This window comes from Papio anubis, chromosome 1 (genome assembly GCF_008728515.1).
Source record: "Papio anubis isolate 15944 chromosome 1, Panubis1.0, whole genome shotgun sequence".
In the NCBI taxonomy this organism is placed as follows: domain Eukaryota; kingdom Metazoa; phylum Chordata; class Mammalia; order Primates; family Cercopithecidae; genus Papio; species Papio anubis.
In genome coordinates, this window is record NC_044976.1 from 38,464,778 (window position 1) to 38,490,360 (window position 25,583).

The 25,583-nt window shown below is 39.9% G+C and overlaps 1 protein-coding gene across 4 annotated transcripts in view; it reads left to right on the forward strand.

Annotated features, from left to right (window-relative positions):
• RLF (rearranged L-myc fusion) overlaps nt 1-25,583 on the forward strand; it is an 81,657-nt gene that overhangs the window by 37,855 nt on the left and 18,219 nt on the right. The window contains exons 1-3 of one of the 4 annotated variants that reach the window (XM_021939843.2): nt 1,974-2,056; nt 2,452-2,654; nt 24,291-24,427. In XM_021939843.2, the coding sequence (XP_021795535.1) occupies nt 2,493-2,654; nt 24,291-24,427 (299 nt within the window). In that variant the 5' untranslated portion in view covers nt 1,974-2,056; nt 2,452-2,492. The other 3 variants (XM_021939838.2, XM_017960156.3, XM_021939844.2) reach the window with 3 other exon arrangements.

Consider the following 25,583-nt stretch of genomic DNA (forward strand, 5'->3'; position numbering starts at 1 on the left):
TTTACAGATGAAGAAACTTGAGTCTCAGAGAGGTCAGTTAATTTGTCCAAGGGTCTCACAGCTATGTGTCAGAATCAGGTTTCAACCTCAGATCAGTGATTCTAAAGCCTGAAATGTTAACCTTTGTACACTATAATCCCTTATCACTGTTCTTAGAGAAAACTAAATGTGGGGAAAGAAGTAAAATGCTGTGGGAATTTGTAAGGTGATAGGTTGTATAGGTAATACGCCTGTTATCAGGTACGTTGCTTCCTGTGGGATTTGCAGAATTGCTTACAACCTCATATGGCAGATAAATAGAGCAGAATCTGATGTTAGGCAGAATAGGATATAGGGGAGACATGACAGGAAATAATAGGCATGAATTAGATTGGAGATGATTAGAAAAGAATTGCTAGGACATAATAACTAAGTTGATTTCCTTGAGGAAAGGAAGTATCAAGGAAGGATAATGCCAAAATTTTATTGTTGTATAATTGAGAGAATATCATTGCTGAAAATAGAAGTAAGGAATAAGGAGCTATGTGAGTGAAGGGTATGATTGTGAGTTCATCTTGTGGAATTTAGTAACTGTTGGACGAAAATGGAAAGTCCAAGTGATTGTGACCTGTTTTCCCTCCATGCTTTTTGACCTTGGCTACATATTAGAGTATCTGTGGGATTTAAAACCAAAAAACATACATCCCAAGGTCCAGACTCCACTTGCTAAATCATAATCTCCAGAGTTGGAGCTCTGGAATCCAGAACTTTTTGAAGTGCTTTAGGAAATGGGCACTTACATATTGCTGATGGGAATATAAATTGGTTCAATTTTTGGAGACCAATTTGGCAGTATGAGTCAGTATTACAAGTGAACAGAGCCTTTAGCAATTCCGCATCTAGGAATTTGTTCTGTAGATTTATTCACATGTTTCAGATGACCTATATATAGGGTTGTAAGTCGCAGCATTATTGATGATTGACAGAGATTGGAAACAGCCTGCAAGTGTATCAGTAGGGGATTGGTTAAATATAGTACATCCATACCACTGAATGCTATTCAGTTGTTAAAAATAAGAAGGTAGCTCTAACTGTACAGATGATAGAGTAACCTGTATTATATATTAAGTGGCAAAAGAAAATGTTTTCCATACTCAGAATATTTCTGGAAGGATAAACAAGAAATTGGAAACTTGTTGTTTCTCAGGGTGGGAAACCAGAGCGCTGGGGTCAGGGTAGGAGGGAGAAAAACTTTAACTGTATAGCTTTTTGTGTCCTTTTGAAATCTGTGATTATATCTATATTTTTTTCTTTATTTTTTTTAAAGGATAATTTTACGATTGATTCTGATATATAGTTAAAATTGGGCCAGTCATTTATCCTTAGTATAAACCATTGCTACTCTAGACAGACAGACAGACACACACACACACACACACACACCCCATCTGGGAGCTTGTTAGAAAAGCAAAATTTCAGGTCCCAGACCTAATAAATCAGAATCTGCATTTTAATAAGCTCCCCAGGTGACCCAGAAGGCACTTTCAAGTCTGAGAGATACCGTGTTAGATTAACCACCTAAAGCAGTTTGTTTACTCACCACTTGGCTTGACATGCAATATTCTCACCTCTATTCTTTAAGTAATATTATGTAGTGATGTCACATTCTTGTTGGATATTTACTATTCGAAAATTGAGGGCTCATCCAGAGCACTGTTCAGTCAATGCCAAGTGCCTAATATTCAGTATGGCTCAGAAGTACGGAAGTACAGAAGTACTGAGCTTCAGTACTTCTGAAGCTTTCAGAGTAGCATTTTCCAAAGTGTGTACTGAACCAGGAACACATGTTTTACAGGTTACTAATATGTATAAAAGGGTTCTCTGGTCAAATCAGTTTGGGAAACATTGGGTTTTTAAATAAAAGTGAACAGTTTTCTTTATTGCAGGACTGTTCAGAGATTTGACCAAGGAATCCTTTTTTTTTCTAGGACTATCTCTCAGGTCTTTTGGTCGGTGGAACACACTTTGAGAAATGCCTGGTTTAGAGGAAAGAGCACCACTGGCTTTGGAATCCTTGGCAAGTTACCTAACTTCTGTGAATGTTAATTTTCCTAACCTTAGACTGGGGATAATAATACTTGCCTTGGTGGTGGTGTGAAGAATAAATGAAAGGTATATAAAAATATGCAGCTTAAAACTTGATGTCTCATAAGCATTCAGTTGATAGTTGTTAATATTACATAGGTTACTTGCTTCATTTCTTGCATTTATGCTTATAGTTCATTTCACTATTTCTTAATTTTCCTCTCATCTCTGTTAGATGAATATTGAGACCAGAATAAACTTCCCATTTATATAAACTAAATTTTTATTAACTAAAAATCAAATAAAAAGATCTGAAATGTTCATCTTAACAAATCTGACATGTTATGTGGTATGTTGTCAAACTGTTTTATTTTTCATTTTTTCTAGTCAATAAATTGATTGCACAAGAAGGACCTTCCTTTCTGCAAATGCGAATAAAACATTTGTTGAAATCTAACTGCATCCCCCAGGCTACTGCTTTATCAAAACTATGTGCAGAATCTAAAGAAATTTCAAATGTGTCATCTTTTCAGCAAGCGTATATCACATGTTTATGTTCTATGCTGCCTAATGAAGATGCTATTAAGGAGGTGAGTAAATAATTGTCATCATTCAAACTTGGTATTAATTTAATAGATTTATATATATATATATTGCATAGTTTATTTTTTCCTTTTAGAATGAAAACCAAGATTCATTTTTTTCAGGCTACCAAAATGTACGATTTTAATCGTATATTTAACTGCTCAACAGATAGAATGTAATATTTTAGAGTAGATTTGAAAAGTAGATAAGAATATACAGAGGGATGTTTACTTGTTTGGATGATGATTTGCTGTGAAATCTTTAAATGTGAAAGTTGTTTTTTCTTTTTAAAGTAATGATGTCTCCACGTTTGGGGAATGCAGAAGTTGTTTAATTGTGGCATCAAAGTATAAACTAAAGAAAATGGCACTTAATTTTAGCTTAAGTTGCTTTATACATTTAATTTTGTAAGCAGAAAAGTATAGGACTCTAGAGTCCATGACTACAACCTGGACAATTAAGTGGCCAAACTGGATACCATGGAAAATAAGGGTTGAGTCTTTTTTTTTTTTTTTTTTTTTGAGACAAGGTCTCATTCTATCACCCAGGCAGGAGTGCAGTGGTGCAATTTCGGCTCACTGCAACCTCTGCCTCCTGGGTTCAAGTGATTCTTGTGCCGCAGCCTCCCAAGTAGCTCAGACTACAGGCACGTGCCACCATGCCTGGCTAATTTTTGTACTTTTTAGTAGAGACAGGGTTTCGCCATGTTGGCCAAGCTGGTCTTGAACTCCTGACTTCAGCTGATCCACCTGCTGCAGCTTGTACTACTAAAAGTTCAAAAATTAGCCAGGCATGGTGGTGGGCACCTGTAATCCCAGCCACTTGGGAGGCTGAGGCAGGAAAATCGCTTGAACCCAGGAGGCGGAGGTTGCAGTGCATCGAGATCGTGCCACTGCACTCCAACCTGGGTGACAAGAGCGAGACCGTCTCAAAAAAAAAAAAAAAACCCAAAAAACATAAAACAGCTATTTTATCTATCAGATTGCATCCTTTAAAAAAAAAAAACCTGAATTATTGTTTTTCTTAAATTTGGAGTTAGACTTTTCTAATGGTTTTTGACATACAGAAAAAAACTAGAAATTTTTAAACTTTATTTCATCATCTACCTTTAATCTTCTTATCTGCCATTCAATTCTGACATGGATTCTTACTCTGAACTGAAATTTTTTATTAGGTGTAGGAGTCCCAAGGATCTGGTTTTATGCTGTGGTAATTTCTGAAACTTTCTTGTGGTATCTTACTCTCCAAATACCATTATCTATCTTTCTACCTTACTCCCTTTAATATACAGACTCTACCAGGATCAATCAAGATCTGTTGATCTTGTCCCCTTTTCATTCTCCCTTATCCCCCGATGTATTCACTTCCCTACTTAGCTCTGCTTTGTCATTGTCAGATCATCGTTATCACTCCCTTACGTGTACTCTCGGGTCCTCTGCTGGTCGGTCTCTCTTTTTTTTTTTTTTTTGACAGAGTCTTGCTCTGTTGCCCAAGCTGGAGTGTAGTGGTGCGATCTCGGCTCCTGGGTTCAAGCAATTCTCCTGCCTCAACCTCCTGAATAGCTGGGATTACAGTCGCCCACCACCTTGCCTGGCTAATTTTTTCGTATTTTTGTAGAGACGGGGTTTCACCATCTTGGCCAGGCTGGTCTCGAACTCCTGACCTCATGATCCACCTGCCTCAGCCTCCCAAAGTCCTGGAATTACAGGCGTGAGCCACTAGTCCTGGCCACTGGTCTCTCTCTTAATTGTACTTGTTTGACTACCAGTATCCTGATTATCCCTAAATCTTCACCTACTCTTTATGTGTTTACCTGCACTCATGGGGCCAAACTTACACGGAGAAAAATCTGCCAGCTAATTTTACTCCAGGCTAGAGTGTGGTGGCACAAACACTGCTGACTGCAGCCTCAAAATCCTGAGCTCAGGTGATCTTCCCACCTCAGCCCCTGGAGTAGCTAGGACCACAGAAACATGCCACCATGCCCGGCTAATTTTTTATTTTTTATTTTTTGAGAGACAGGGTCTTGCCATGTTGCCCAGGCTGGTCTCGAACCCCCAGGGTCAAACAATCTGCCCATCTCAGCCTCCCAAAGTGCTGGGATTATGTGTGAGCCACTGTGCCCAGCCTGTATTTCTTTATCCCATTCATTCTCCCACTCTTAGATAGTTGCATAGTTTTTTCTTACTCTTCAAAACTATACTATAACACTTTCTGCCCTGTTTCACTCTCTGTTGCTGAACTTAACTCCCTATTTCTCTGAAAAAAACGAAGCGCTGAGAAGATAAATAAGAGAATTTTCATAAGCTCTGTCTCTGAAACATCTTTTCATCTACCAGCATCTGTGAATGCTATAGATGAATCTTCTCTTCTGTTACTAGAGATAAATTATATCTGTTCTCCTAGCTAAGGCCAGCCTCCTTCACTTCTGTATTTCAATTGATGTTGTCTCCCTTAAGGATAATGCTACAGCAGTTCTCCTTTTCTCTATTACATCATCGATTTCCCCATCTCTGTTATAACCACCCCATTGGCATTTATGCTATTATTTATTCTGTCCTTTTTTTTTTTTTTTTTTTTTTTGAGACGGGGTCTCGCGCTGTGTCACCCAGGCTGGAGTGCAGTGGCGCAATCTCGGCTCACTGCAAGCTCCGCCTCCCAGGTTCACGCCATTCTCCTGCCTCAGCCTCCGAGTAGCTGGGACTACAGGCGCCTGCCACCACGCCCGGCTAGTTTTTTTTTTTTGTATTTTTAGTAGAGACGGGGTTTCACCATGTTAGCCAGGATGGTCTCGATCTCCTGACCTCGTGATCCACCCGCCTCGGCCTCCCAAAGTGCTGGGATTACAGGCTTGAGCCACCGCGCCCGGCCTATTCTGTCCTTAAAAAAGAGCCCTTCGTAGATCCAGAGGTGGTGGCTCATGCCTGTAATCCCAGCACTTTGGGAGGCCGAGGCAGCACTTTGGGAGGCCGAGGCACAAGAATTGCTTGAGCCCAGGAGGCAGAGACTGCAGTGAGCTGAGATGGCGCCAGTGCACTCCAGCCTGGGCAACAGAACAACAGAGCGCGACTCTGTCTTCAAAAAAATAAAATAAAATAAAAATAACGCTGCTTTAAATCCTGTTTCTACTTTTAGCTACTGCCCCATTTCCTTCTGGCTTTTTAAGCATAACTTCCTAACAAATTGTCTTAATTTACTATCGAACATTTTTCTTCTTCTTTCTTTCTTCTTTTTTTTGAGACGGAGTCTTGCTCTGTCACCCAGACTGGAGTGCAGTGGCACAATCTCAGCTCATTGCAAGCTCCGCCTCCTGGGTTCATGTCATTCTCCTGCCTCAGGCTCCCGAGTAGCTGGGACTATAGGCACCCGCCACCATGCCCGGCTAATTTTTTTTGTATTTTTAGTAGAGACAGGGTTTCACCGTGGTAGCCAGAATGGTCTCAATCTCCTGACCTCATGATCTGGCCCGCCTCGGCTTCCCAAGTGCTGGCATTACGGGCGCGAACCACAGCGCCTGGCCTATTCTTCTTTCAAGACATTCTAATATGACCTTTGCCCCGGCAGTATACCATATCACTAAATCTAATGATGACTTTCAGTTTTCTGGCTACCTCATTGATTACTCCTTCTCAGTTCTACTTTGCTGTCTAATGAGTACATGTTTCAGTACCCAACGACTCTGTCACTGGGTCTTCTCTTTTTACACTTAACTAGGCTTATTTCCTTCATCTTTGGCTTTAAGTACCATGTATGGTCTGAATCCCAAAAGTTTTCTCTCCAGCCCTGTTCCCTCCTCCAAACTCCAGACCCATATCCAATTGCCTAATTACCATCTCTACTTATAGAGCTAATATCTCAAATTTAACATGTCCATAACTAAGCTCTTGATATTCCTGATATGTGGACTTTGCTTTTATGAGGGTTTTTTTTAAGTCCTCACTATGTGTTTGGCACCTAGCTAAATGCTTTATATATTTTGCTACATTTAATCAGGACAGTAGCTCTGAGGTAGCTCCATTTTATTGATGAGGAAAGTCAGGCTCACATTAGGTTGTATGCTTCAAGGTTACAAAGCTAAAGTGGTTAAGCTGGGATTCAAACCTGAGTTTGGTGTACTACCAGTAATATTAAAGACATAGGATAAGGAATATTATTCTTGTTGGTATTTACCTTAGGGTTTATATGCCAAATGCTGTGTTAGGCATTGGGGTTCAAAGATGAATGCAGAAGCCTCTGGACTGGCATACTTGGTTTTACTGTTGGCCTCTACATTTTATCTTGAAAATAGCCAGAATAATCTCTCTAAAACTTGTCATACCATGCCACTCCTCTGCACAAAATTATCTAATAGCTTTCCATCTTCCTCAAAATAAATTCAGAATTCTTTATTCTATGTGCCGTGGTCCCTGGCTACTTTTGTAACATTTTCTGACCTTATCTTGTTATCTTAGTGCCCACTGCTCCCCAGCCACCTTGTCTTTGCTGTTGTTTGAACAAGCCAAGCCAAGCATGTTCCTGTCTTTGAGCTTTGTGCTTGCTTTTCCCTCTGACCAGAATTCCCTTCCACAAGATAATTTGAATGACTTACTCCCTTACCTCGTGTCTGCTCTAAATATTCTCTTGTCTGTTCAATATTACTGTATCAGAGAGGCCTTCCTCGCTGTCTCATCTAAAATATTACCCTATCCCCCACTCTGCCCTAAGTATCTGCTGTCATTATTGTATACTAACCCATTTAAAATGACACCATCACTGTCTTTCTACCTATTTGTATTTTCTTTGTAGTACACATTACTATTTCTACTAGGCATTATATTTGATTATTCAGTATTTCCTCCCACTAGATTGTAAATTCCGTAAGGACAGGAACATAGGTTGTTTACTGGTATATCCCTATATTCTAGAAGAATGCTTAGCCATGTAGGCACTCATTACTTACTGAATGAATTAATGAAAAGTATAGCCTCATCCCTTGATCTTTTGTTACTAGGATTTCTAGCTTTATTACCTGAGTTATGACCAGAATGTCAAAGCTGGAACATTCCACTCATGCTTTGTAAGTTTTTAAACTTTGCTTGGAGGTCTTTTTGAATTTTAAAATTATGATTTTATATTTCTCTCAGCTTTATTTTATTTTGAAATATACTTATGCTATCTGTATATTTATAAAAATGTGAACCAAGATGAAACCAAATATAGTGATGTGATTCAGATTTCTGTATGGGTTGATTGCATCCTGGATCAGTGCTTGGGTCAGTAGTTATTTCAAATGGCTAAGACCCCCCGCTGTGGCCCAGCTCATATCTCCCCACTGTGAGAATCTTTTATCAGATTTTTTTGTTGAAAAATTTTTTTTGAACACAGAGTCTCCGTCGCCCAGACTGGAGTGCAGTGGTGTGATCTCGGCTCACTGCAGCCTCCACCTCCCGAGTTCACGCAATTCTCCTGCCTCAACCAACCTGAGTAGCTGGGATTACAGACATGTGCCACTACACCTAGCTAATTTTTGTATTTTTAGTAGAGACAGGGTTTTGCCACATTGCCCAGGCTGGTCTCCAACTCCTGACCTCAAGCGATCTGCCCGCCTCAGCCTCCTGAAGTGCTGGGATTATAGGCATAAGCCACCACGCCCGGCCCCTTGTTGAGATTTAAGATGTACTTATATCTAAGGTACTTCCCAGTGGCCAAAATACTGACTCCAGAAATTCCTGATTCTGTCCTGGCTCCTAGTAGTCTTTGCATTTCTGTCAACTAACTTATTTTTTCAAGTGCTCACAGACTTTATTCTGGGATGGATATTGGGTTAGCAACATTCCATTTGGAAGCACTGTGACCTGGACTTTGAGATTTAGTAGTAGCGTGAATCTGAGAGGATTGTCTAGGCAGGGAAAGTATAGAGAGAGACAGAATGCTAGTCATCTTTGTTTTAGGGAATGACCCTAGACAGGAGCACAGATACGGGATGCTGAGATGAAACAGCCAGTTGGTGGCTATGAAGTGGATAACATGTAGTTTCCTCAAATGGGGACTGAAGCTATGACCTAGGGCCTCATTAACAAATGTTCTAATTTGTTAGACTTTCTGGTGATAAAGAAATCAAAGGATAAAATGCTTTGCATTGCCTGTCTTTTCAGACTTTCCACTTGAACCTTAAATATAACTGCAGAAAACATTTATTGCTCACTTGTCTATTCCAAGCACTGTGCTGTGTGCTTTAAATGTGTTAGTATCTAATCCTTATAAAAATCTATTAATTTAGGCCAGGCATGGTGGTTCATGCCTGTAATCCCAGCACTTTGGGATGCTGAGGAGGGAGGATTGCGTGATGCCAAGAGTTCAAGACCAGCCTGGGCAACATGGTGAAACCCCATCTCTACCAAAAAAAAAAAAAAAAAGCAGAAATTAGCTGGGTGTGGTGGCATGTGCCTGTAGTCCCAGCTACTTGGGAGGCTGACGTGGGAGGATTGCTTGAGCTCTGGAGGTGCAGGTTGCAGTGAGCTGAAATTGCACCACTGCACTCCAGCCTGGATGACAGAATAAGACCCTATCTCAAAAACAAACAAACAAAAAAACTATGAATTTTATATAAATTAACTGAGGCTCTGAAAGATGATATTACTGGCCCATAGTAGTAAGATGTCCAGTAAGTGGTGGGCCCAGGGTTTAAATCCAAGGTGATCTGCCCCTGCTTTGCTTTTATACATATTAATCTGACACTCACACATCTCATATACATGATCCAACTCACTGGCACTGCCAACCTTCTAGTTCTTCCTGGATTCTGGTTTTAAAGTAGACTTGTTGCACAGGCAAGTTTTTATTTCTTTTGTTTACTCAGAGGGGATACTTCAGAAAAGATGGGAGGGAACTTTGAAGTTCTGAGGCTTGTGCGTGGCTCATTACTGGATTGAATTTACTGAGAAGCATAGGTAGAGTATGTTTTTCACAAGACATCAAGAGAAGTGAGAGCAACAATCAAAATATGTAGGCTTGAATCTTGACATTGTCATTTACTAGCCATACAGCCTTGGCCAGGTAGCTTTATTTTCGTTATCTGTAAAGTAGGCAAAACAGTAGTAGCCGTCTCACAAAATGTCTGGATAGTTTAAATGTGATAATATCTAAAACACTTAACACAGTTCCTGGCATATTTTAGACACTACAAATATAGACTCTAGTAGAAGAATTCTTTAAGCCTGGGGTGCAGAACTAGGGAGGAGCAGTTGAAGTCGAGATTGAGCAGAGGTGAAACCTGAATTTGCACAGAGAAACAATGTAGTATACACAGAGATAGTTAGCCTCCTATGACTTCATTTACATTTTTAAAAGCAGTCATATGGGTTGGGCACAGTGCCTCACACCTGTAATCCCAGCAGTTTGGGAGGCCGAGGCAGGCGGATTATGAGGTCAGGAGTTCAAGACCAGCCTGGCTAACATGGTGAAACCCCGTCTCTACTAAAGATACAAAAAATTAGTCAGGTGTGGTGGCGTGCACCTGTAATCCCATCTACTCGGGAGGCTGAGGCAAGAGAATCACTTGAACCCGGGAGGCAGAGGTTGCAGTGAGCCAAGATCACGCCATTTGCACTCCAGCTGGGGTGACAGGGTGAGACTCCATCTTAAAAAAGAAAAAAAAAAAAGCGATCATAAGGGACCAACTATAAACCTGTATGCTAATTTATTTATTTGTAGTATCAGGTAGTGTAAGGAGATAGATTCCTTACCTCTAATAGCAGCTGCAGTATTTTATGTTTGGGAAAGTTAATCAGACTGAGAAAATACTACATTTTGGGTTTGATTCCTCATCCTATAATAATAACTTTACTCTCTTAGCCTTTGTTTAATTAAAACCCGTTTTGTTTCTAATGTCGTATTAGGCATTGGCAAATACAGCAAATTGTGTATGGCCCAGTTTGTTTGCCAAAAATAGTTACAGGAAGATAAGTACTAAGCTCTATGATACTGCCCTAAATTCGGTAGAAGTGTAAAGATAGAGAATCCTGTGTTTATAGAAAAATTGATCCTTGAGTTGGAGCTTTAAGTAATGGTGGGTTTTGGATGGGTGGAAAGAATGGTTTGGAGATGACTGAGTGGTAGTAAAGGCACAGGTACTAATGAGTACTTTGCAGGGATCCACTACAGAATAAATACCCTGCCTAGAGCAGAGAGTGGTTATTGAAGTCTTGTGAGAAATAAGACCTGTCGGGGTTGGAAAAGAAGGGCTTGGAAACTCCATTGCATTAGTGGTTACATTTGATGCAGTAAAAATTAAGAAGGCTTTGAAATTAGGAAGTGACATGACTGAAGTGTTTTAGGAAGACTAGACAGAAGTAGTATATATTATGTTCAAGACAAGAGATTGTAGCCAGCAAGAGGAGAAAGGACAGGACTTGCTGACAGGGCAGAAACAGAGGAGGATGTACAGAGATACTTTCAAGAGGCTCATAAGGCTTCTAGCTTGGGAGACTGGAAGAATAGTGGTGTTCTGCTGCTAATTAGAAGAAAGAATGGGTGGAGGGACAAGGGAGAGTCTGGGAAGATGATCAGCTTTGTTTTATACATGATCTTCTCTGGTTTATTAATAACAATGTATGGAAACGGGATTTTTCGTGATTGTGTTGAGTTTGCAGGGAACTGTGTCACTGGAAATATAATTTGATACGGTTCACAACAAGGGGTTGGCACCCACCCAACTACCTGTTTTTATAAATAAGGTTTTACTGGCACGAAGTCACACTTACTCATTTCTTGTCTGTGGCTGCTTTTGTGCTGCAGTGGCGGAGGTGAGTAGTAGTAACAGACTCTCTGGCCAGAAAAGCTGAAAATATTTTCTGTCTGCCCTTGTACAAAAAATGTTTGCTAACCTCTGCTCTACAAGAATTAAATTTTTCAGTCTATTTCAGTGGTTTAATATCAGTTGGTCTCTCACGCCTGTAATCCCAGCACTCTAGGAGGTCGAGACGGGCGGATCACAAGGTCAGGAGATCGAGACCATCCTGGCTAACATGGTGAAACCCCGTCTCTACTAAAAAATACAAAAAACTAGCCGGGCGAGGTGGCGGCCGCCTGTAGTCCCAGCTACTCGGGAGGCTGAGGCAGGAGAATGGCGTAAACCCAGGAGGCGGAGCTTGCAGTGAGCTGAGATCCGGCCACTGTACTCCAGCCTGGGTGTCAGAGCAAGACTCTGTCTCAAAAAAAAGAAAAAAAAAAGAAAAAAAATATATCAGTTGGTCTAACCCTCCGTGTTCTATAAGTGATGAAACTGAAGCCAAGCTGATAATATTTCCAAGGCCCTTCCTGCATTAAGCTTATTAGAGAGGCCAAGCCCAGCTGGAATGCAGGTCACCTGGCTCCTTGGTCAGCCTTCTTTCCACTCCACCACCTATTTCCATGTGTTAGACACTGATAAACCATAGTCTGATTGGGAACATCTTGGTGATATATCATTCTGTTCATATTTATACATATAGGTGTGATTTAAAACATTTTTATCATGATCTGGATTAATTTGTTAAATATACCAATGCAAAAACATTTAGTACACATGAAGTTACCTGAAAATTATTTTAAAGGAACTCTAGTATCATCGTAACTAGTCAGTCTCTCTCTCTCTTTTTTTTTTTTTCTTTTTTTTTTGAGATGACGTTTCACTCTTGTTGCCCAAGCTGGAGTGCAATGGCGCAATACCAGCTCACTGCAGCCTCCGCCTCCCGGGTTCAAGCAATTCTCCTGCCTCAGCCTCCTGAGTAGCTGGGATTACGGGCACGCACCACCACGCCTGGCTAATTTTTTGTATTTTTAGTAGAAAGGGGGTTTCACCGTTTCTACTGGTGACCAACTGGTTTCAAACTCCTGACCTCATGTTGTCTGCCTGCCTTGGCCTCCCAAGTGCTGAGATTACAAGGCATGAGCCACCACGCCCAGCCACTATTCAGTCTCTTATTCTAGTGATACTTTTCTTTTGCAAGTGTCAACAGAATTAAAAATAATCTTTAGTCTGCTTTGGAAAATTACTAGTAACTCACTAGATGTTGATTAATTGGAGTTTAAATTCAGCATATGTTCTAAGGTAGCAGAGTTACGTATTTGCCATCTGCTTCACCTGAGTTCAGGAGAAGAGTTAACTTGAGCAACAGCTGGGAATAAAAGTATATTGTATGTTGGCACCTGTGGGTATCCCAATAGTAGGTATATGTAATAGGAAACCGCTGCTGGGGAAGATTTAGCCAGACACATACAATTAAGATTAATTGACTGGGTCATCTGAAAGCCAAAATTCAGAACCCAGTGGGCAAAGAGTGAGTCCTTTCAGAGATCTGGTAGGTCTGGAAGGCAGAAGAATTCCATGGAATCCTGAGTTTTAGGTTGTGATACTTTATTTATGTTGAATTGAATGAGGTGACATTGCTATTAACTTTACATATGAAAGGATTTTAATGAATGTTATAGACTTGGCAGTGGCCTGGTGTCCCAAGTGGATGTTTCCTATATTTTTTCATTACTGAAAGGAGAAATCTTTGCAAAGATTAGGTTTTCCATATAGAAAAGATAACATTTTAAACACGAAGCACTTCTATTTTAAAGAGCTCAAGAAATCTGTCGTCAGAGTTCTTGTCACAGTTAAGGCAGGGGTGTGTTTCATTCTTAATCCCTGAATAAACTACATCTTCGGTGTCTGACATGGTTGATAGACACAATAGCAGATGGTTGTTTCTTTTCCTGATGGGGAAAGGAAAAGATAAACAGGATCCAATTTACTCACCAGCCTAACACTGTTGGGAATTGACACAGTCACTAGGTATAAATGATAGAGCAGGTAACATTTAAACAGGACCAGTGGGAATTCAGTTTGGGAGTAGAAGAAAAAGTAAACAGGAGTATAGAAATTCCAGATGTAGTTTAAGTAAGAATCAAGATTAAGGTGAATTCTGAACAAGGAATAATTACAAAAGGTTTAATTAAATTTGAAATTTAAAATATGCCACCTCCACCACCTTCTTTTATGCTAATTGACTGCCTGTTAGACCACTGGTGTTTAATTGCCTGATTATTTTGAAAGTCTTAATACTTTTACTTTATCCTTGTGATCATGCAAGGAATGAGATATACACTCATTACACTAATGACAGAAAGGCTGTGTAAAGAAATTGAGGTTTTGCTTGTTTAGATATTTTAGATTTGCTTGTTTAGATATTTTATCTCCGAAAGCACAGTTCTTTTTCATAGGTTTGAAGAGACGTCTTCCCAGAACTTTGTATGCATGTGGATCTCACTTCTGGTCTTACTTTCATGGGTTATGTGTGGGTATTTTGGTTGGTGTATGATTGCACTGGAGGGGTCATTATGAAGAGTCTATCGGACATATCATTGTCAAGAATTCGGCAGGACATTTCAGCCTTCTTTCAGATACACACTGTGATAGGGTTTAAATGGAAGTGTTGGTGACCATTTATTTCTTTAAGAAATATGCAAGGTCGATGAGGCATCATAGTACTGGTATGTAGCATTACTGCAGTTTAAAAGGAGTCTCATGTTTTTTTTTTTTCTTTTTTTTGAGACGGAGTCTTGCTCTGTCGCCCAGGCTGGAGTGCAGTGGCCGGATCTCAGCTCACTGCAAGCTCCACCTCCCGGGTTCACGCCATTCTCCTGCCTCAGCCTCCCGAGTAGCTGGGACTACAGGCGCCGCCACCACGCCTGGCTAATTTTTTGTATTTTTTAGTAGAGACGAGGTTTCACCATGTTAGCCAGGATGGTCTCGATCTCCTGGCCTCGTGATCCACCCGTCTCGGCCTCCCAAAGTGCTGGGATTACAGGCTTGAGCCACCGCGCCCAGCCAGGAGTCTCATGTTTTTAAAACTGGTCAGTATTCTTTTTTTCCCAGATAATGTCTTTGAACCTAACAGATGATGTTCCCAAAGATATCTAGGGTTACTTGAAATGTAAGTTTGCTAACTGTAACTTCCACCTTTCTTCTACTGAAGGATGCAAGTGAATAAAGTATTATATGAATAAGCTTGAATCTATTTTGATTCCTTTTTGAAAAAATAAAACATTTATCAACTTTGATTTTTAAAATCTGTTGCTAGGAACAAATTGTTTTCAGTATACCTCAGGACTAATTGGGGAAATACTGCATTGAAAACCACTATTCTAGAGAAAGGTAAATGATAAAATATTAATGGCACTGGCCAGAATACTAGTTTACATTGATAGCCTAAGCAGGAAAATAACTTAGGAACATAAGTATGCTGCCTCTACCCACCGTGTGTTATGCCAGTTAGCTGCCTCTTATGTTTGTTATTACTGTTGTTTAATTGCCTGATTATTTTGAAACCTTTCTAACTGTATCTAATCTTGCCTTTTCCTGATTTATTTTCTACAGTGGCCAAGGTGATCCTTTTTCTTTTTTAAGTAAAATTAGACATTTTATTTTGAGGTAATTTTAGATTCGCATGTAATTACAAGAAATAATGCAGAAATGCCTTCCATTTATTCAGTATACATTCATTGGAGGTGTCTGCTAGGCAATGGGGATACAAGAATGAACAAGACAAAAGGGAGAGAAACAACAGACAGTGTTCACACAATGTGAGACTTAGAGGAGAGGTCTGAGCTGGAAATTAAGAGTTCTAAGTTATCACCATTTGAAACCAGAGAGTAAATAAGATTAACTTTTTTAGAATTCTGAAAAATTAAAGGCTTTACAGCAATCTGAGGAAGTTTTACTCAAGAAAAAGAGATAAATCTCATAAGAATATGACCTTTGACCTCAGCTGGTAATATGCCTGTCAGTTGACTCAAATTTTTTGCCACACTGTGCATGCTTGTGAAATAACCACAAAGGTGCTCTGATTATTGATTTGGGGGTTTTACAAATAAATTTTAGCAAGTAGGCTAATACACAAATACCGAGTCTGCAAATAGCGAGGACCAACTGTATATTCAAAGAACTAAAGGAAACTTGCCTAAAGAATTAAAGGAGGCCAGGTGAGGTGCCTCACGCCTGTAATCCCAGCACTTTGGGAGGCCAAGGTGGGAGAAACTCTTGAGACCAGCCTGAGCAACATCTACGTGTGCAACATGTAGAGACCCTATCTCTACAAAAAAATTTTTCAAATTGGCTGGGTGTGGTAGTGTGCACCTGTAGTCCCAGCTACTCATGAGACTGAGGTGGGAGGATCACTTGAGCCTGGGAGGTCAAGGCTGCAGTGAGGTGTGATCACTCCATTCTGCACTCCCACCTGGGCAAGAGTGAGCCCTGTCTCAAAATAAAATTGAGAAATTCCATTTCTCAAAATGAAATTCTGAAGTCAAAAAGTGCAGCAACTCAAGTTAATTCACTAGAGAAGGTCAGCATCAAATTTGAATTAGCAGAAGAAAGAATCAGCAAACTTGTCCAGTTTGAGAAATGATAGAGCCCAAAATGCATGAAATAGCAGCAAAGAGGCAAATAAATGGACAATTCAAATATGAGAGTTGGAGACTTTAATACCCACTCTGAATAATGGGTAGAACAACTAGGCAACAAAGAAATGGAACACTTTTTTTTTTTTTTTTTTTTGAGACGGAGTCTCGCTCAGTCGCCCAGGCTGGGGTGCAGTGGCCGGATCTCAGCTCACTGCAAGCTCTGCCTCCCGGGTTCACGCCGTTCTCCTACCTCAGCCTCCCGTGTAGCTGGGACTACAGGCGCCCGCCACCGCGCCCGGCTAAGTTTTGTATTTTTAGTAGAGACGGGGTTTCACCGTGTTAGTCAGGATGGTCTCGATCTCCTGACCTCATGACCCACCCATCTCGGCCTCCCAAAGTGCTGGGATTACAGGCGTGAGCCACCTCGCCCGGCCTAAATGGAACACTTAAACAACACTATAAACCAAGTGGACTGAGCAGCCATCTATAGACTACCCAACAGCAGCTAAATATACATTCTTCTCAAATGCACATGGTCTATTCTCTAGGATAGACCATGTGTTAGCCCATAAAACAAATCTAAATAAATTTTAAAGGATTGAAATATATAAAGTATGTTCTCTAACTACAGTAAAATAAAATTAGAAACGAATAGCAGAAGGAAATTTGGGAAATTCGCAAATAAGTGAAATTTAACTCTACCTTCCCAAATAAGCAATTAATTAAAGAAAAGAAAAAACCAAAACCAAAAACAAGATAAATTAGAAAATGACTTTTTGTTGTATTTTGTTTTGTGGTTTTTGAGACAGGGTTTCACTCTGTCCCCCAGACTGGAGTGCAGTGGCACAATCATAGGTCACTGCAGCCTTGAACTCCTGGGCTCACGTGGTCCTCCCAGTTTAGCCTCCCAAAGTATTGGGACTACAGGCATGAGCCACCACGCCCAGCCCAGAAAATACTTTGAGATGAATGATGAAACACAACATACCAATATTTATGGAGGGAAATTTATATTTGTAAAATGTTGATTTTAAAAAAGAAATGTCTTAAGCCAGTAACCTAACCATTCACCTTAAGAAACTAGAAAAAGAAGAGCAAATTAAACTGAAAGCAAGCAGAAGGAAGGAAATAATAAAGATTAGAGTATAAATAAATGAAATAGAGAATATAAAATCAATAAAGAAAAGTAATAAAGTTAGTTCTTTGAAAAGATTGACAAAATTGATATACTTTCAGTTAGACTGAACAAGAACAAAAAGAATACTCAAATCAGGAATAAAAAAGGAGACACTGGCCGGGCGCGGTGGCTCAAGCCTGTAATCCCAGCACTTTGGGAGGCCGAGACGGGCGGATCACGAGGTCAGGAGTTCGAGACCATCCTGGCTAACACGGTGAAACTCCGTCTCTACTAAAAAATACAAAAAACTAGCCGGGCGAGGTGATGGGCGCCTGTAGTCCCAGCTACTCGGGAGGCTGAGGCGGGAGAATGGCGTAAAAACCCGGGAGGCGGAGCTTGCAATGAGCTGAGATCCGGCCACTACACTCCAGCCTGGGCGACACAGCGAGACTCCGTCTCAAAAAAAAAAAAAAAAAAAAAAAAAGACACTACCATCAACCTTACAGAAATAAAAAGGATTATAAAGGAATACTCTGAACAACTGTTTGCCAACAAATTACATTACCGGATGAAATGGACAAATTTCTAGAAAGATAAAACCCACTGAGGCCGGGTGCAGAGACTCAAAGCCTATAATCCTAGCACTTTGGGAGGCCAAGGCGGATGGATCACCTGAGGCCAGGAGTTTGAGACCAGCCTAGCTAATGTGGTAAAACCCCGTCTCTACTAAAAATACAAAAAACAAATCAGCCGGGCACGGTGGCGCGTACCTGTAGTCCCAGCTACTCGAGAGGCCGAGGCAGGAGAATCGCTTGAACCCGGGAGGCAGAGGTTGCAGTGAGCCGAGATTGTGCCGTTGCACTCCAGCCTGGGCAACAAAATCGAAACTCTGTCTCAAGAAAAAAAAAAAAAAAACACACACACACACACACAGAAACTGACTGACAGATAAATAGAAAATCCGAGTATACCTATGACTAGTAAAGAGGGTAATTTGAAAATTTTCCACATCCACAGGGTCTCACTGAACAGAACATTTACAGAAGAATTAATACCAGTCCTTCACAAAGTATTCCAAAAAACAGAAAAAGGGAACACTTCCCGACTTATGCTATGAAGCCAGTATTACTTTGATATTAAAACCAAACAAAGACATTGTAAGAAAGAAAACCACAGACCAGGCCAGGCACAGTGGCTCATGCCTGTAGTCCCAGCACTTTGGAAGGCGGAGGCAGGCAGATCACTTGAGGTCAGGAGTTTGAGTCCAGACTGGACAACATGATGAAATCCTGTCTCTACTAAAAATACAAAAATTAGCCAGATGTGGTGACACACACCTGTAATCCCAGCTACTCAGGAGGCTGAGACAGGAGAATTGCATGAACCTAGGAGGCAGAGGTTGCAGTGAGCTGAGATCGTGCCAGTGCACTCCAACCTGGGTGACAGAGTGAGACTCTCTCCAAAAAGAGACAAAATGCCAGAATGTCCACTCATGCCACTTCTGTTCTTACTGATCTCTTTGCCTCTATATTCTCCTCACCCACTCCTGTTTTTCTGGGCTGTTGAATACATCTGTAAAAACTCTTACTTAAGGCTGGGTCTAGTGACGCATGCCTGTAATCCTAGCTCTTTGGGAGGCTTAGGTTGGGGGAACATTTGAGGCCAGGAGTTCAAGACCAGCCTCGGCAACAATATGAAACTCCATCTCTACAAAAAAATAATAAACTGGGCATGATGGTGTGCGACTATAGTCCCAGCTACCTTGGAGGCTGAGGCAGGAGAGAGGATCACTGGTACCTAGGAGTTCGAGGCTGCAGTGAGCTGCAATCGCACCACTACACTCTAGCCTGGGCCACAGACTCCACTACACTCTAGCCCTGTCTCTTATAGTAAAAAAACAAACGGGCCGGGTGCAGTGGCTCACGCCTGTAATCCTAGCACTTTGGAAAGTCGAGGCGAGCAGATTGCCTGAGGTCAGGAGTTCAAGACCAGCCTGGGCAACACGGTGAAACCCCGTCTATACTAAAATACAAAAAATTAGCTGGGCATGGCAGCGTATACCTGTAGTCTAAGCTACTCAAAAGGCTGAAGCAGGAGAACTGCATGATCTCGGGAGGCGGAGGTTGCACCGAGATTGCACCACTGCACTCCAGCCTGGGCAACAGAGCAAGACTCCATCTCAAAAATAGAAAGAAAGAAAGAGAAAAATACCCAACTCCTACTTAAGTCACAACATAGCATAAGGTAAAAGAAGTAACATATAACCAGCATAGTATCCCCTTTCTTTAAAATGTGTACATATTTGCAGTAGTCACATATTAAACCCATGCTGTGTAACATGTATGTAGACATAATACTGGAAAAAAATTCACATTGTTGATACTAGTTATCATTGAGTTGTAAGATTGAAGATGATTTTTATTCTGTGTTCTGGGTTTTCTATTGTAAATATTTTTGTAATTAGCAGAAATCTAGTAAACAGTAATTAATCAAACTACGATTTCCAGTGATTTCTTTTGGATATATATACAAGTGAAAACAACAACAAAAATTGGTTTTCCCCATAAAAACCCGTGAGTAAGTTTCGGGTCCTTTAGTATTCTGTTACCATTGGCCTGCATGATAATTTTGTGGAAATCAGCCAAAAGTACCCTTACCCTCTAACACCACCTTCATATGGTTGCCTTTCAAAGGTCTTCCGTCTTCTGAGGGCAAAAGCCTCATTAGGGCTTGACAAGTGGACTGAATTTCAGCTCCCAGTAACTCTCTTGGCTGGTTAGTTTTGTGCCATGCAAAACTGTACAACTCTGTGACATGACCTTATTCAGTCTGTCTATCCCCCAGTGTGTGATTTAGCTCTATCCTAAGTCTCTCAACTTGTTTAGCCTTTCATTCACGGAGTGTCATCTGCGTGACATCACTCATTGCCGTTACATCAGATAACCTTTTCCCTCCTCACATGCCACAGTTACTCTCACATTAATTAGTTTGCTCATTCTGGCTTTTTATTTTTGGGCTACACTCTCCCCTGTCCATCTAGACCCTGCTATCTCCCCAATAATTATTTTCCTTGGAATCTTTGTGGCTTACTTCAGTCAATGTTATTCTTCCTGTCTTCAGTCTTCTGTCCCATTTATTCTTCATGTTATTTATCTTATAGTTATCTTTCATTCTGACAAGTAGTTATTGATGTTCATTCATGGGCCTGGCACTATTGTAGGCACTGAAGATAAGTGGGGAAAGAAACAGACTTCTGCCCTTAAGGAACTTATATTTTAGTGGTAAAATAGATAGTAAGCATACTTGATTATTTGAAACACATGTTCGGTTTGTTTTACCAGCTATAGAATTGTTAGCCCCAGGACTAGAAATTATATTTAAGAACAAAAAATTGTTTTAGTATCTAAGTATAAGATGTTACCTAGATACTCATTGAAACTCTCAGAAGCTTGTGGATGACCTTCATTTTAATTTACCTTAGCTGTGAAGTATTTTCTTGCATATATTTGTTTTTTAGTGTGGTCTTAGCTATTTATTGCAAAAGATTGAGGACAAGCAGTATAATGATATTTTGTTAGTGAGGTGTTATCTCATTTTAATTTACATGAATTTTTTCAGTTATTTATTTACTTTTATTTATCGTATCTTTTTTCCTCTATATTGAAGAAGGTACAGGTATTTGGGGCATAATACTGAGATTCTCTTCAAGTCAAAGGATGTTAACTGAGTGCTTGTTGTGTGAATATCCTAAAACAGGTGCCAAGGGGGATAAAAGTATAAAATAAGATCTAGTACCTGCTTTCAAGGAATTTAGAGTCTATAAGGAGGAACAGATAACAGATATGGAAAAAAACCTCTGGCTTCAGTTTTTCTCATTTGTAAAAATGATCAGATGTCTCATTTAGTTAAATGAAAGTGGAAAATAAGTCTAGAGTGATATTTATTTCTGTTATTACCTCAGATAAGTGGGCGCAAGACAATGAGCTCTTGAATTGGAAGCTTATACAAAGCCCCCACTGTATACTAGTTCCACCTTCACAATAGAAACCTTGATGGGCCGGGCGCAGTGGCTCAAGCCTGTAATCCCAGCACTTTGGGAGGCCGAGGCAGGTGGATCACGAGGTCAGGAGATCGAGACCATCCTGGCTAACATGGTGAAACCCCGTCTCTACTAAAAATACAAAAAACTAGCCGGGCGTGGTGGCGGGCGCCTGTAGTCCCAGCTACTCGGAGGCTGAGGCAGGAGAATGGCGTGAACCTGGGAGGCGGAGCTTGCAGTGAGCCGAGATCGCGCCACTGCACTCCAGCCTGGGTGACACAGCGCGAGACTCCGTCTCAAAAAAAAAAAAAAAGAAACCTTGATGGAAGCAAAACAGTCAAGTTAATAGATAATGAAAATGTGTATGTGAGATACGAAGCTTTGGAGTTATGAAGCTCTTGATCAGAAATTTCATTATCAAGCATACTGGTGTATTTTAAAATGCCAGGTAAACAGCAATATTACGAGCTAATTAAAAGAATGTTAAAAAAAAAAAAAGAATGTTAATATTTGCTGAAAATGCATAATTGGAGAAAGTTAAAGTTAAGTTTAATCTGAGACATTGGTAGAGAAAGTTAAGCTTTGCTTGTTTAGGCCAGTGCAGGAGCATGTTTACCAACAATCCCTGTGGTAACTTAGAAGGCACGGAGATAATGATAATAGAAAAACAGAAGTACTGGCCAGGCGCGGTGGCTCACGCCTATAATCCCAGCACTTTGGGAGGCTGAGGCGGGTGGATCATGAGGTCAGGAGATCGAGACCATCCTGGCTAACATGTTGAAACTCTGTCTCTACTAAAAATATTAAACAATTAGCCGGGCATGGTGTCGTAATCCCAGCTACTCAGGAGGCTGAGACAGGAGAATCACTTGAACCTGGGAGGCAGAGGTTGCAGTGAGCCGAGATCACGCCACTGCAGTCCAGCCTGGGCGACAGAGCAAGACTCCATCTCAAAAAAGAAGAAGAAGAAAAAAAAGAAAGTAAAACAGAAGTGCTTCTACTCCTAGCAACTCTCAAGACTTGATGCTTCCACAGTATTGCTGGGTTACCCACAACAATACTGAAATATTTTATTTCTGTTTCTTCAATGCCATGCTCACTCTTATTTAGGCCACTGCATGTGTTTTTCTTCTTGTTCTGGAGTATCTTTTGCAGTTCACTCTCCCTTTCCCATGGCTTATTCCTATTCATTCCCACTCATCTTAGGTGCCACTTTACCCGGAAAGTCTTTTTTGGTTCCCAAATTTGGGTTAGAGTCTTCTTACCAAAGGTATTTTTAAAATACTGTATACTCTCTCATTGTAGCTATTTAATTCTTAGTAACTGCTTCCTTACTAATAACCCTGACTAGACTGTGATATCCATTAGGGCAAAAATTAGATTGGCTTGCATCTCCAGTACTTCGCACAGTGCAGGTATTTAGCAAATGGCACTGCTTTGCTAGGCACATACATTTTGATATGGCTTTTTTTCTTCTTACAGGATTTTGTTTACAGGGGATTTGGGATATTATTTATAGAGCTGTGCTCTTGTCCTCGAGTTTATAGTCTAGCTGGAGAGCCAAAGTGAAAGTACATAAAAAAGTAAAATAATAGGGCCAGGGTGTTGGTTCACACCTATAATCCCAACACTTTGAAAGGGTGAGGCAGGAGGGATCACTTGAGGCCAGGAGTTTGAGACCAGCCTGGGCAGCATAGTGAGAGCTCATCTCTTTAAAAAAAAAAAAAAAAAAAGCTGGGTGGGGTGGTACAGACTTGTGGTCACAGCTACTTGAGAAACTGAGGCAAGAGGATATCTTGAGCCCAGGAGAGTGGAGACTTCAATGAGCCATGATTACCCTAACTGCACTGCAGCCTAAGCAACAGAGTAAGACACTGTCTTAAAAAAAAAAACACACACACACACACACACAAAAATAAAACGTAAAGGCCAGTATGAGTCGGTTAAATGTTGGCCCAAGGCAGAATAAATATCCCAATTTAAACATTTTCAATTTAAAAATGAACATTTGACTCATTTTTTATTTGTGAAATAGAAATATTGCCTGCCTTGCCAGTCTTATAGATTTGTCATGTTGACGTATGACAAAAAACGAGATAATACAGTAAAATTTATTTGAAAAAATAAAAAAAGTTCTAGAAATAAGTGCTACAAAGGAGAAATTTGAGTGTTTGACAGCGATCCAAATAACATGACCTCAGAAGTTAGGAAACGATTCTGTAAGAAAATAACATTTGAGCTGAGCTTTAAAAAAAGCCTTTCTGCACCTACCTGAAGATATGACTAAAATTAGAGCCTTAGAACCACCCCCTTGTAACTACATAGCACTCTGGAGGAGTTGAGCTGTTTACCTCATTTGCTCTGATGCAAAAAAAAAAGAATGAGAAAGGGTCTTTTAAAGTCTAGTTCACTTGTTTTATACTCTTTTTCAGTGTAGGAAAGGAGCCCCAGAAAAATTTGACTGATTTGTCTAGAGGGTTTTTGTTTGTTTTTTTTATGATTTAAGTCGTGTAAATGAAAAGATGTATTTCTAAAAAGGGTTTTGATGGTCTGAAAAACCCATTAATACACCAGAAATTTTCCTTCTATGAAAAAATGATGTTAATGTGGCATTTGTATTTAAAACAGTTCCTGAACTGGCCTCCTTTAGCCCCACTGACAGTGAGGATAAGCCATATGTTTTACTATCTGTAACCAGAGTGACCCAGCTGTGGTCATAGATACTAGGGGAAGACAGGAACAGGAAAGAAAAAAAAGATAATAATACTTCAGGTAAAAATAACCTGAGATTATTATATATAATTTGAATCATCTATATGGTAGCAATGTTCGTAAGTAATTTTTTTAAAATGCAAAAATGTTTCTATCTATATTGAGACTGTAGTAGAACTTCCTTATAGTGTCTGTTCCCTTCTTTAATGTTTTCTTATGTGAAATATTCATGCCAGAAGACTCATTCATTAGCAGGAGAAAATTATGTCCCTAATTTTTGCCTCATCAAGAAGTTTCACATTATATAACAAAGTTTACTGAAAAGTCACCATTTTCTTTTTGACTTAGTCATCTCATTTTTGATAGATTGCAAAGGTCGACTGCAAGGAAGTACTAGACATCATTTGTAATCTGGAATCTGAGGGGCAGGATAACACAGCATTTGTTCTTTGTACGACTTACCTTACCCAGCAGCTCCAAACTGCAAGTGTATATTGTTCTTGGTAAGTATATTTAGTTTTACACTCTTTATTTGTTAGCACATAGTATATAGCATTTAGGGTTTATGTAAAACGTTAATTTGTTTCTAATTTAAAACCTAGCATGAACTGTGAATAGCTTCTTGCTTCCACACAAAATCATTTAATTAAAAATATCATTGGTTTAATCTAGTCAAGAAAGGGTAAAATATTCCTCTTGATTATCCCATAAAGGGTTGTCTGTTAACTCCAATATATGTCTTCTATCTTGAAGATAAAATTTTGTCAATATGAAACAAACCTGTGTTAGATTGTTTTTCTTTTCATTTTTTTAGTATCTTCTGGGTAGTCCTTCCCATTCTTATTTGGGAACCCACAGATGAAAAGGATCAAATTATCTAGGTTTCTAGGTCAAACTAGCACTAAAAAAGAAATTCATTTGAATAGTAATCTCTTTTGCAACTTTGGAACTATATAGTTGAATTGCATTATTTTGGTTTTAATTCAATTTATATCTTGTTTGCCTACAGAATACTTAGTTGCTAAAAAGGAAACAGTAAGTGTATCCATGGTTCTTTCATTCTAACTGTATTGAATCTATTTAGGCCAAAGGGACAAACCTGATACACAGGAAACCTCTAAAATGTAAGACTCTCTGTCAGTAAGTATCAGATTAGTGGTATGGATAATGCTATAGGAGATCAGAGAGAGGTGCTCACTGTATACCAGAGTATTAAAGGTGTCAGGGAGGAAGTAATATTTGAGATTTAATTCTAAGAATGGGTTGGATTTGCATTATCTTGATTAGAGGAACTCTGACTATTTCAGAACCTAAGGATGGCTTAAAATTGGAAATGAGCATTTTGTTTATAGGAAAACCTAGTAAAGCCTTTTGTGTACTTCAGCCCTCATTGATCTCCCTCTGGATCGTCTGTCTATTTTAATAGTTTTATGGTTAATACTGTTGTATGTTACTATATTTCTTTTTGTTTATTATTTTATGTAGAAATTTGTGTGCTGTAATCTCACCCAGTCCTCATAATAATCATTGCACAGGTGAGGCAGTTGGGGGATCATAGGGACCAGAGAAAACTTGTAATTGTCCATGGTCTCAAAGCTAAAGTGGTAGAGCTGAGATTCAAGCCCAGGTCTTAAACTTCTAATCTAGTGCTTTTCTTCT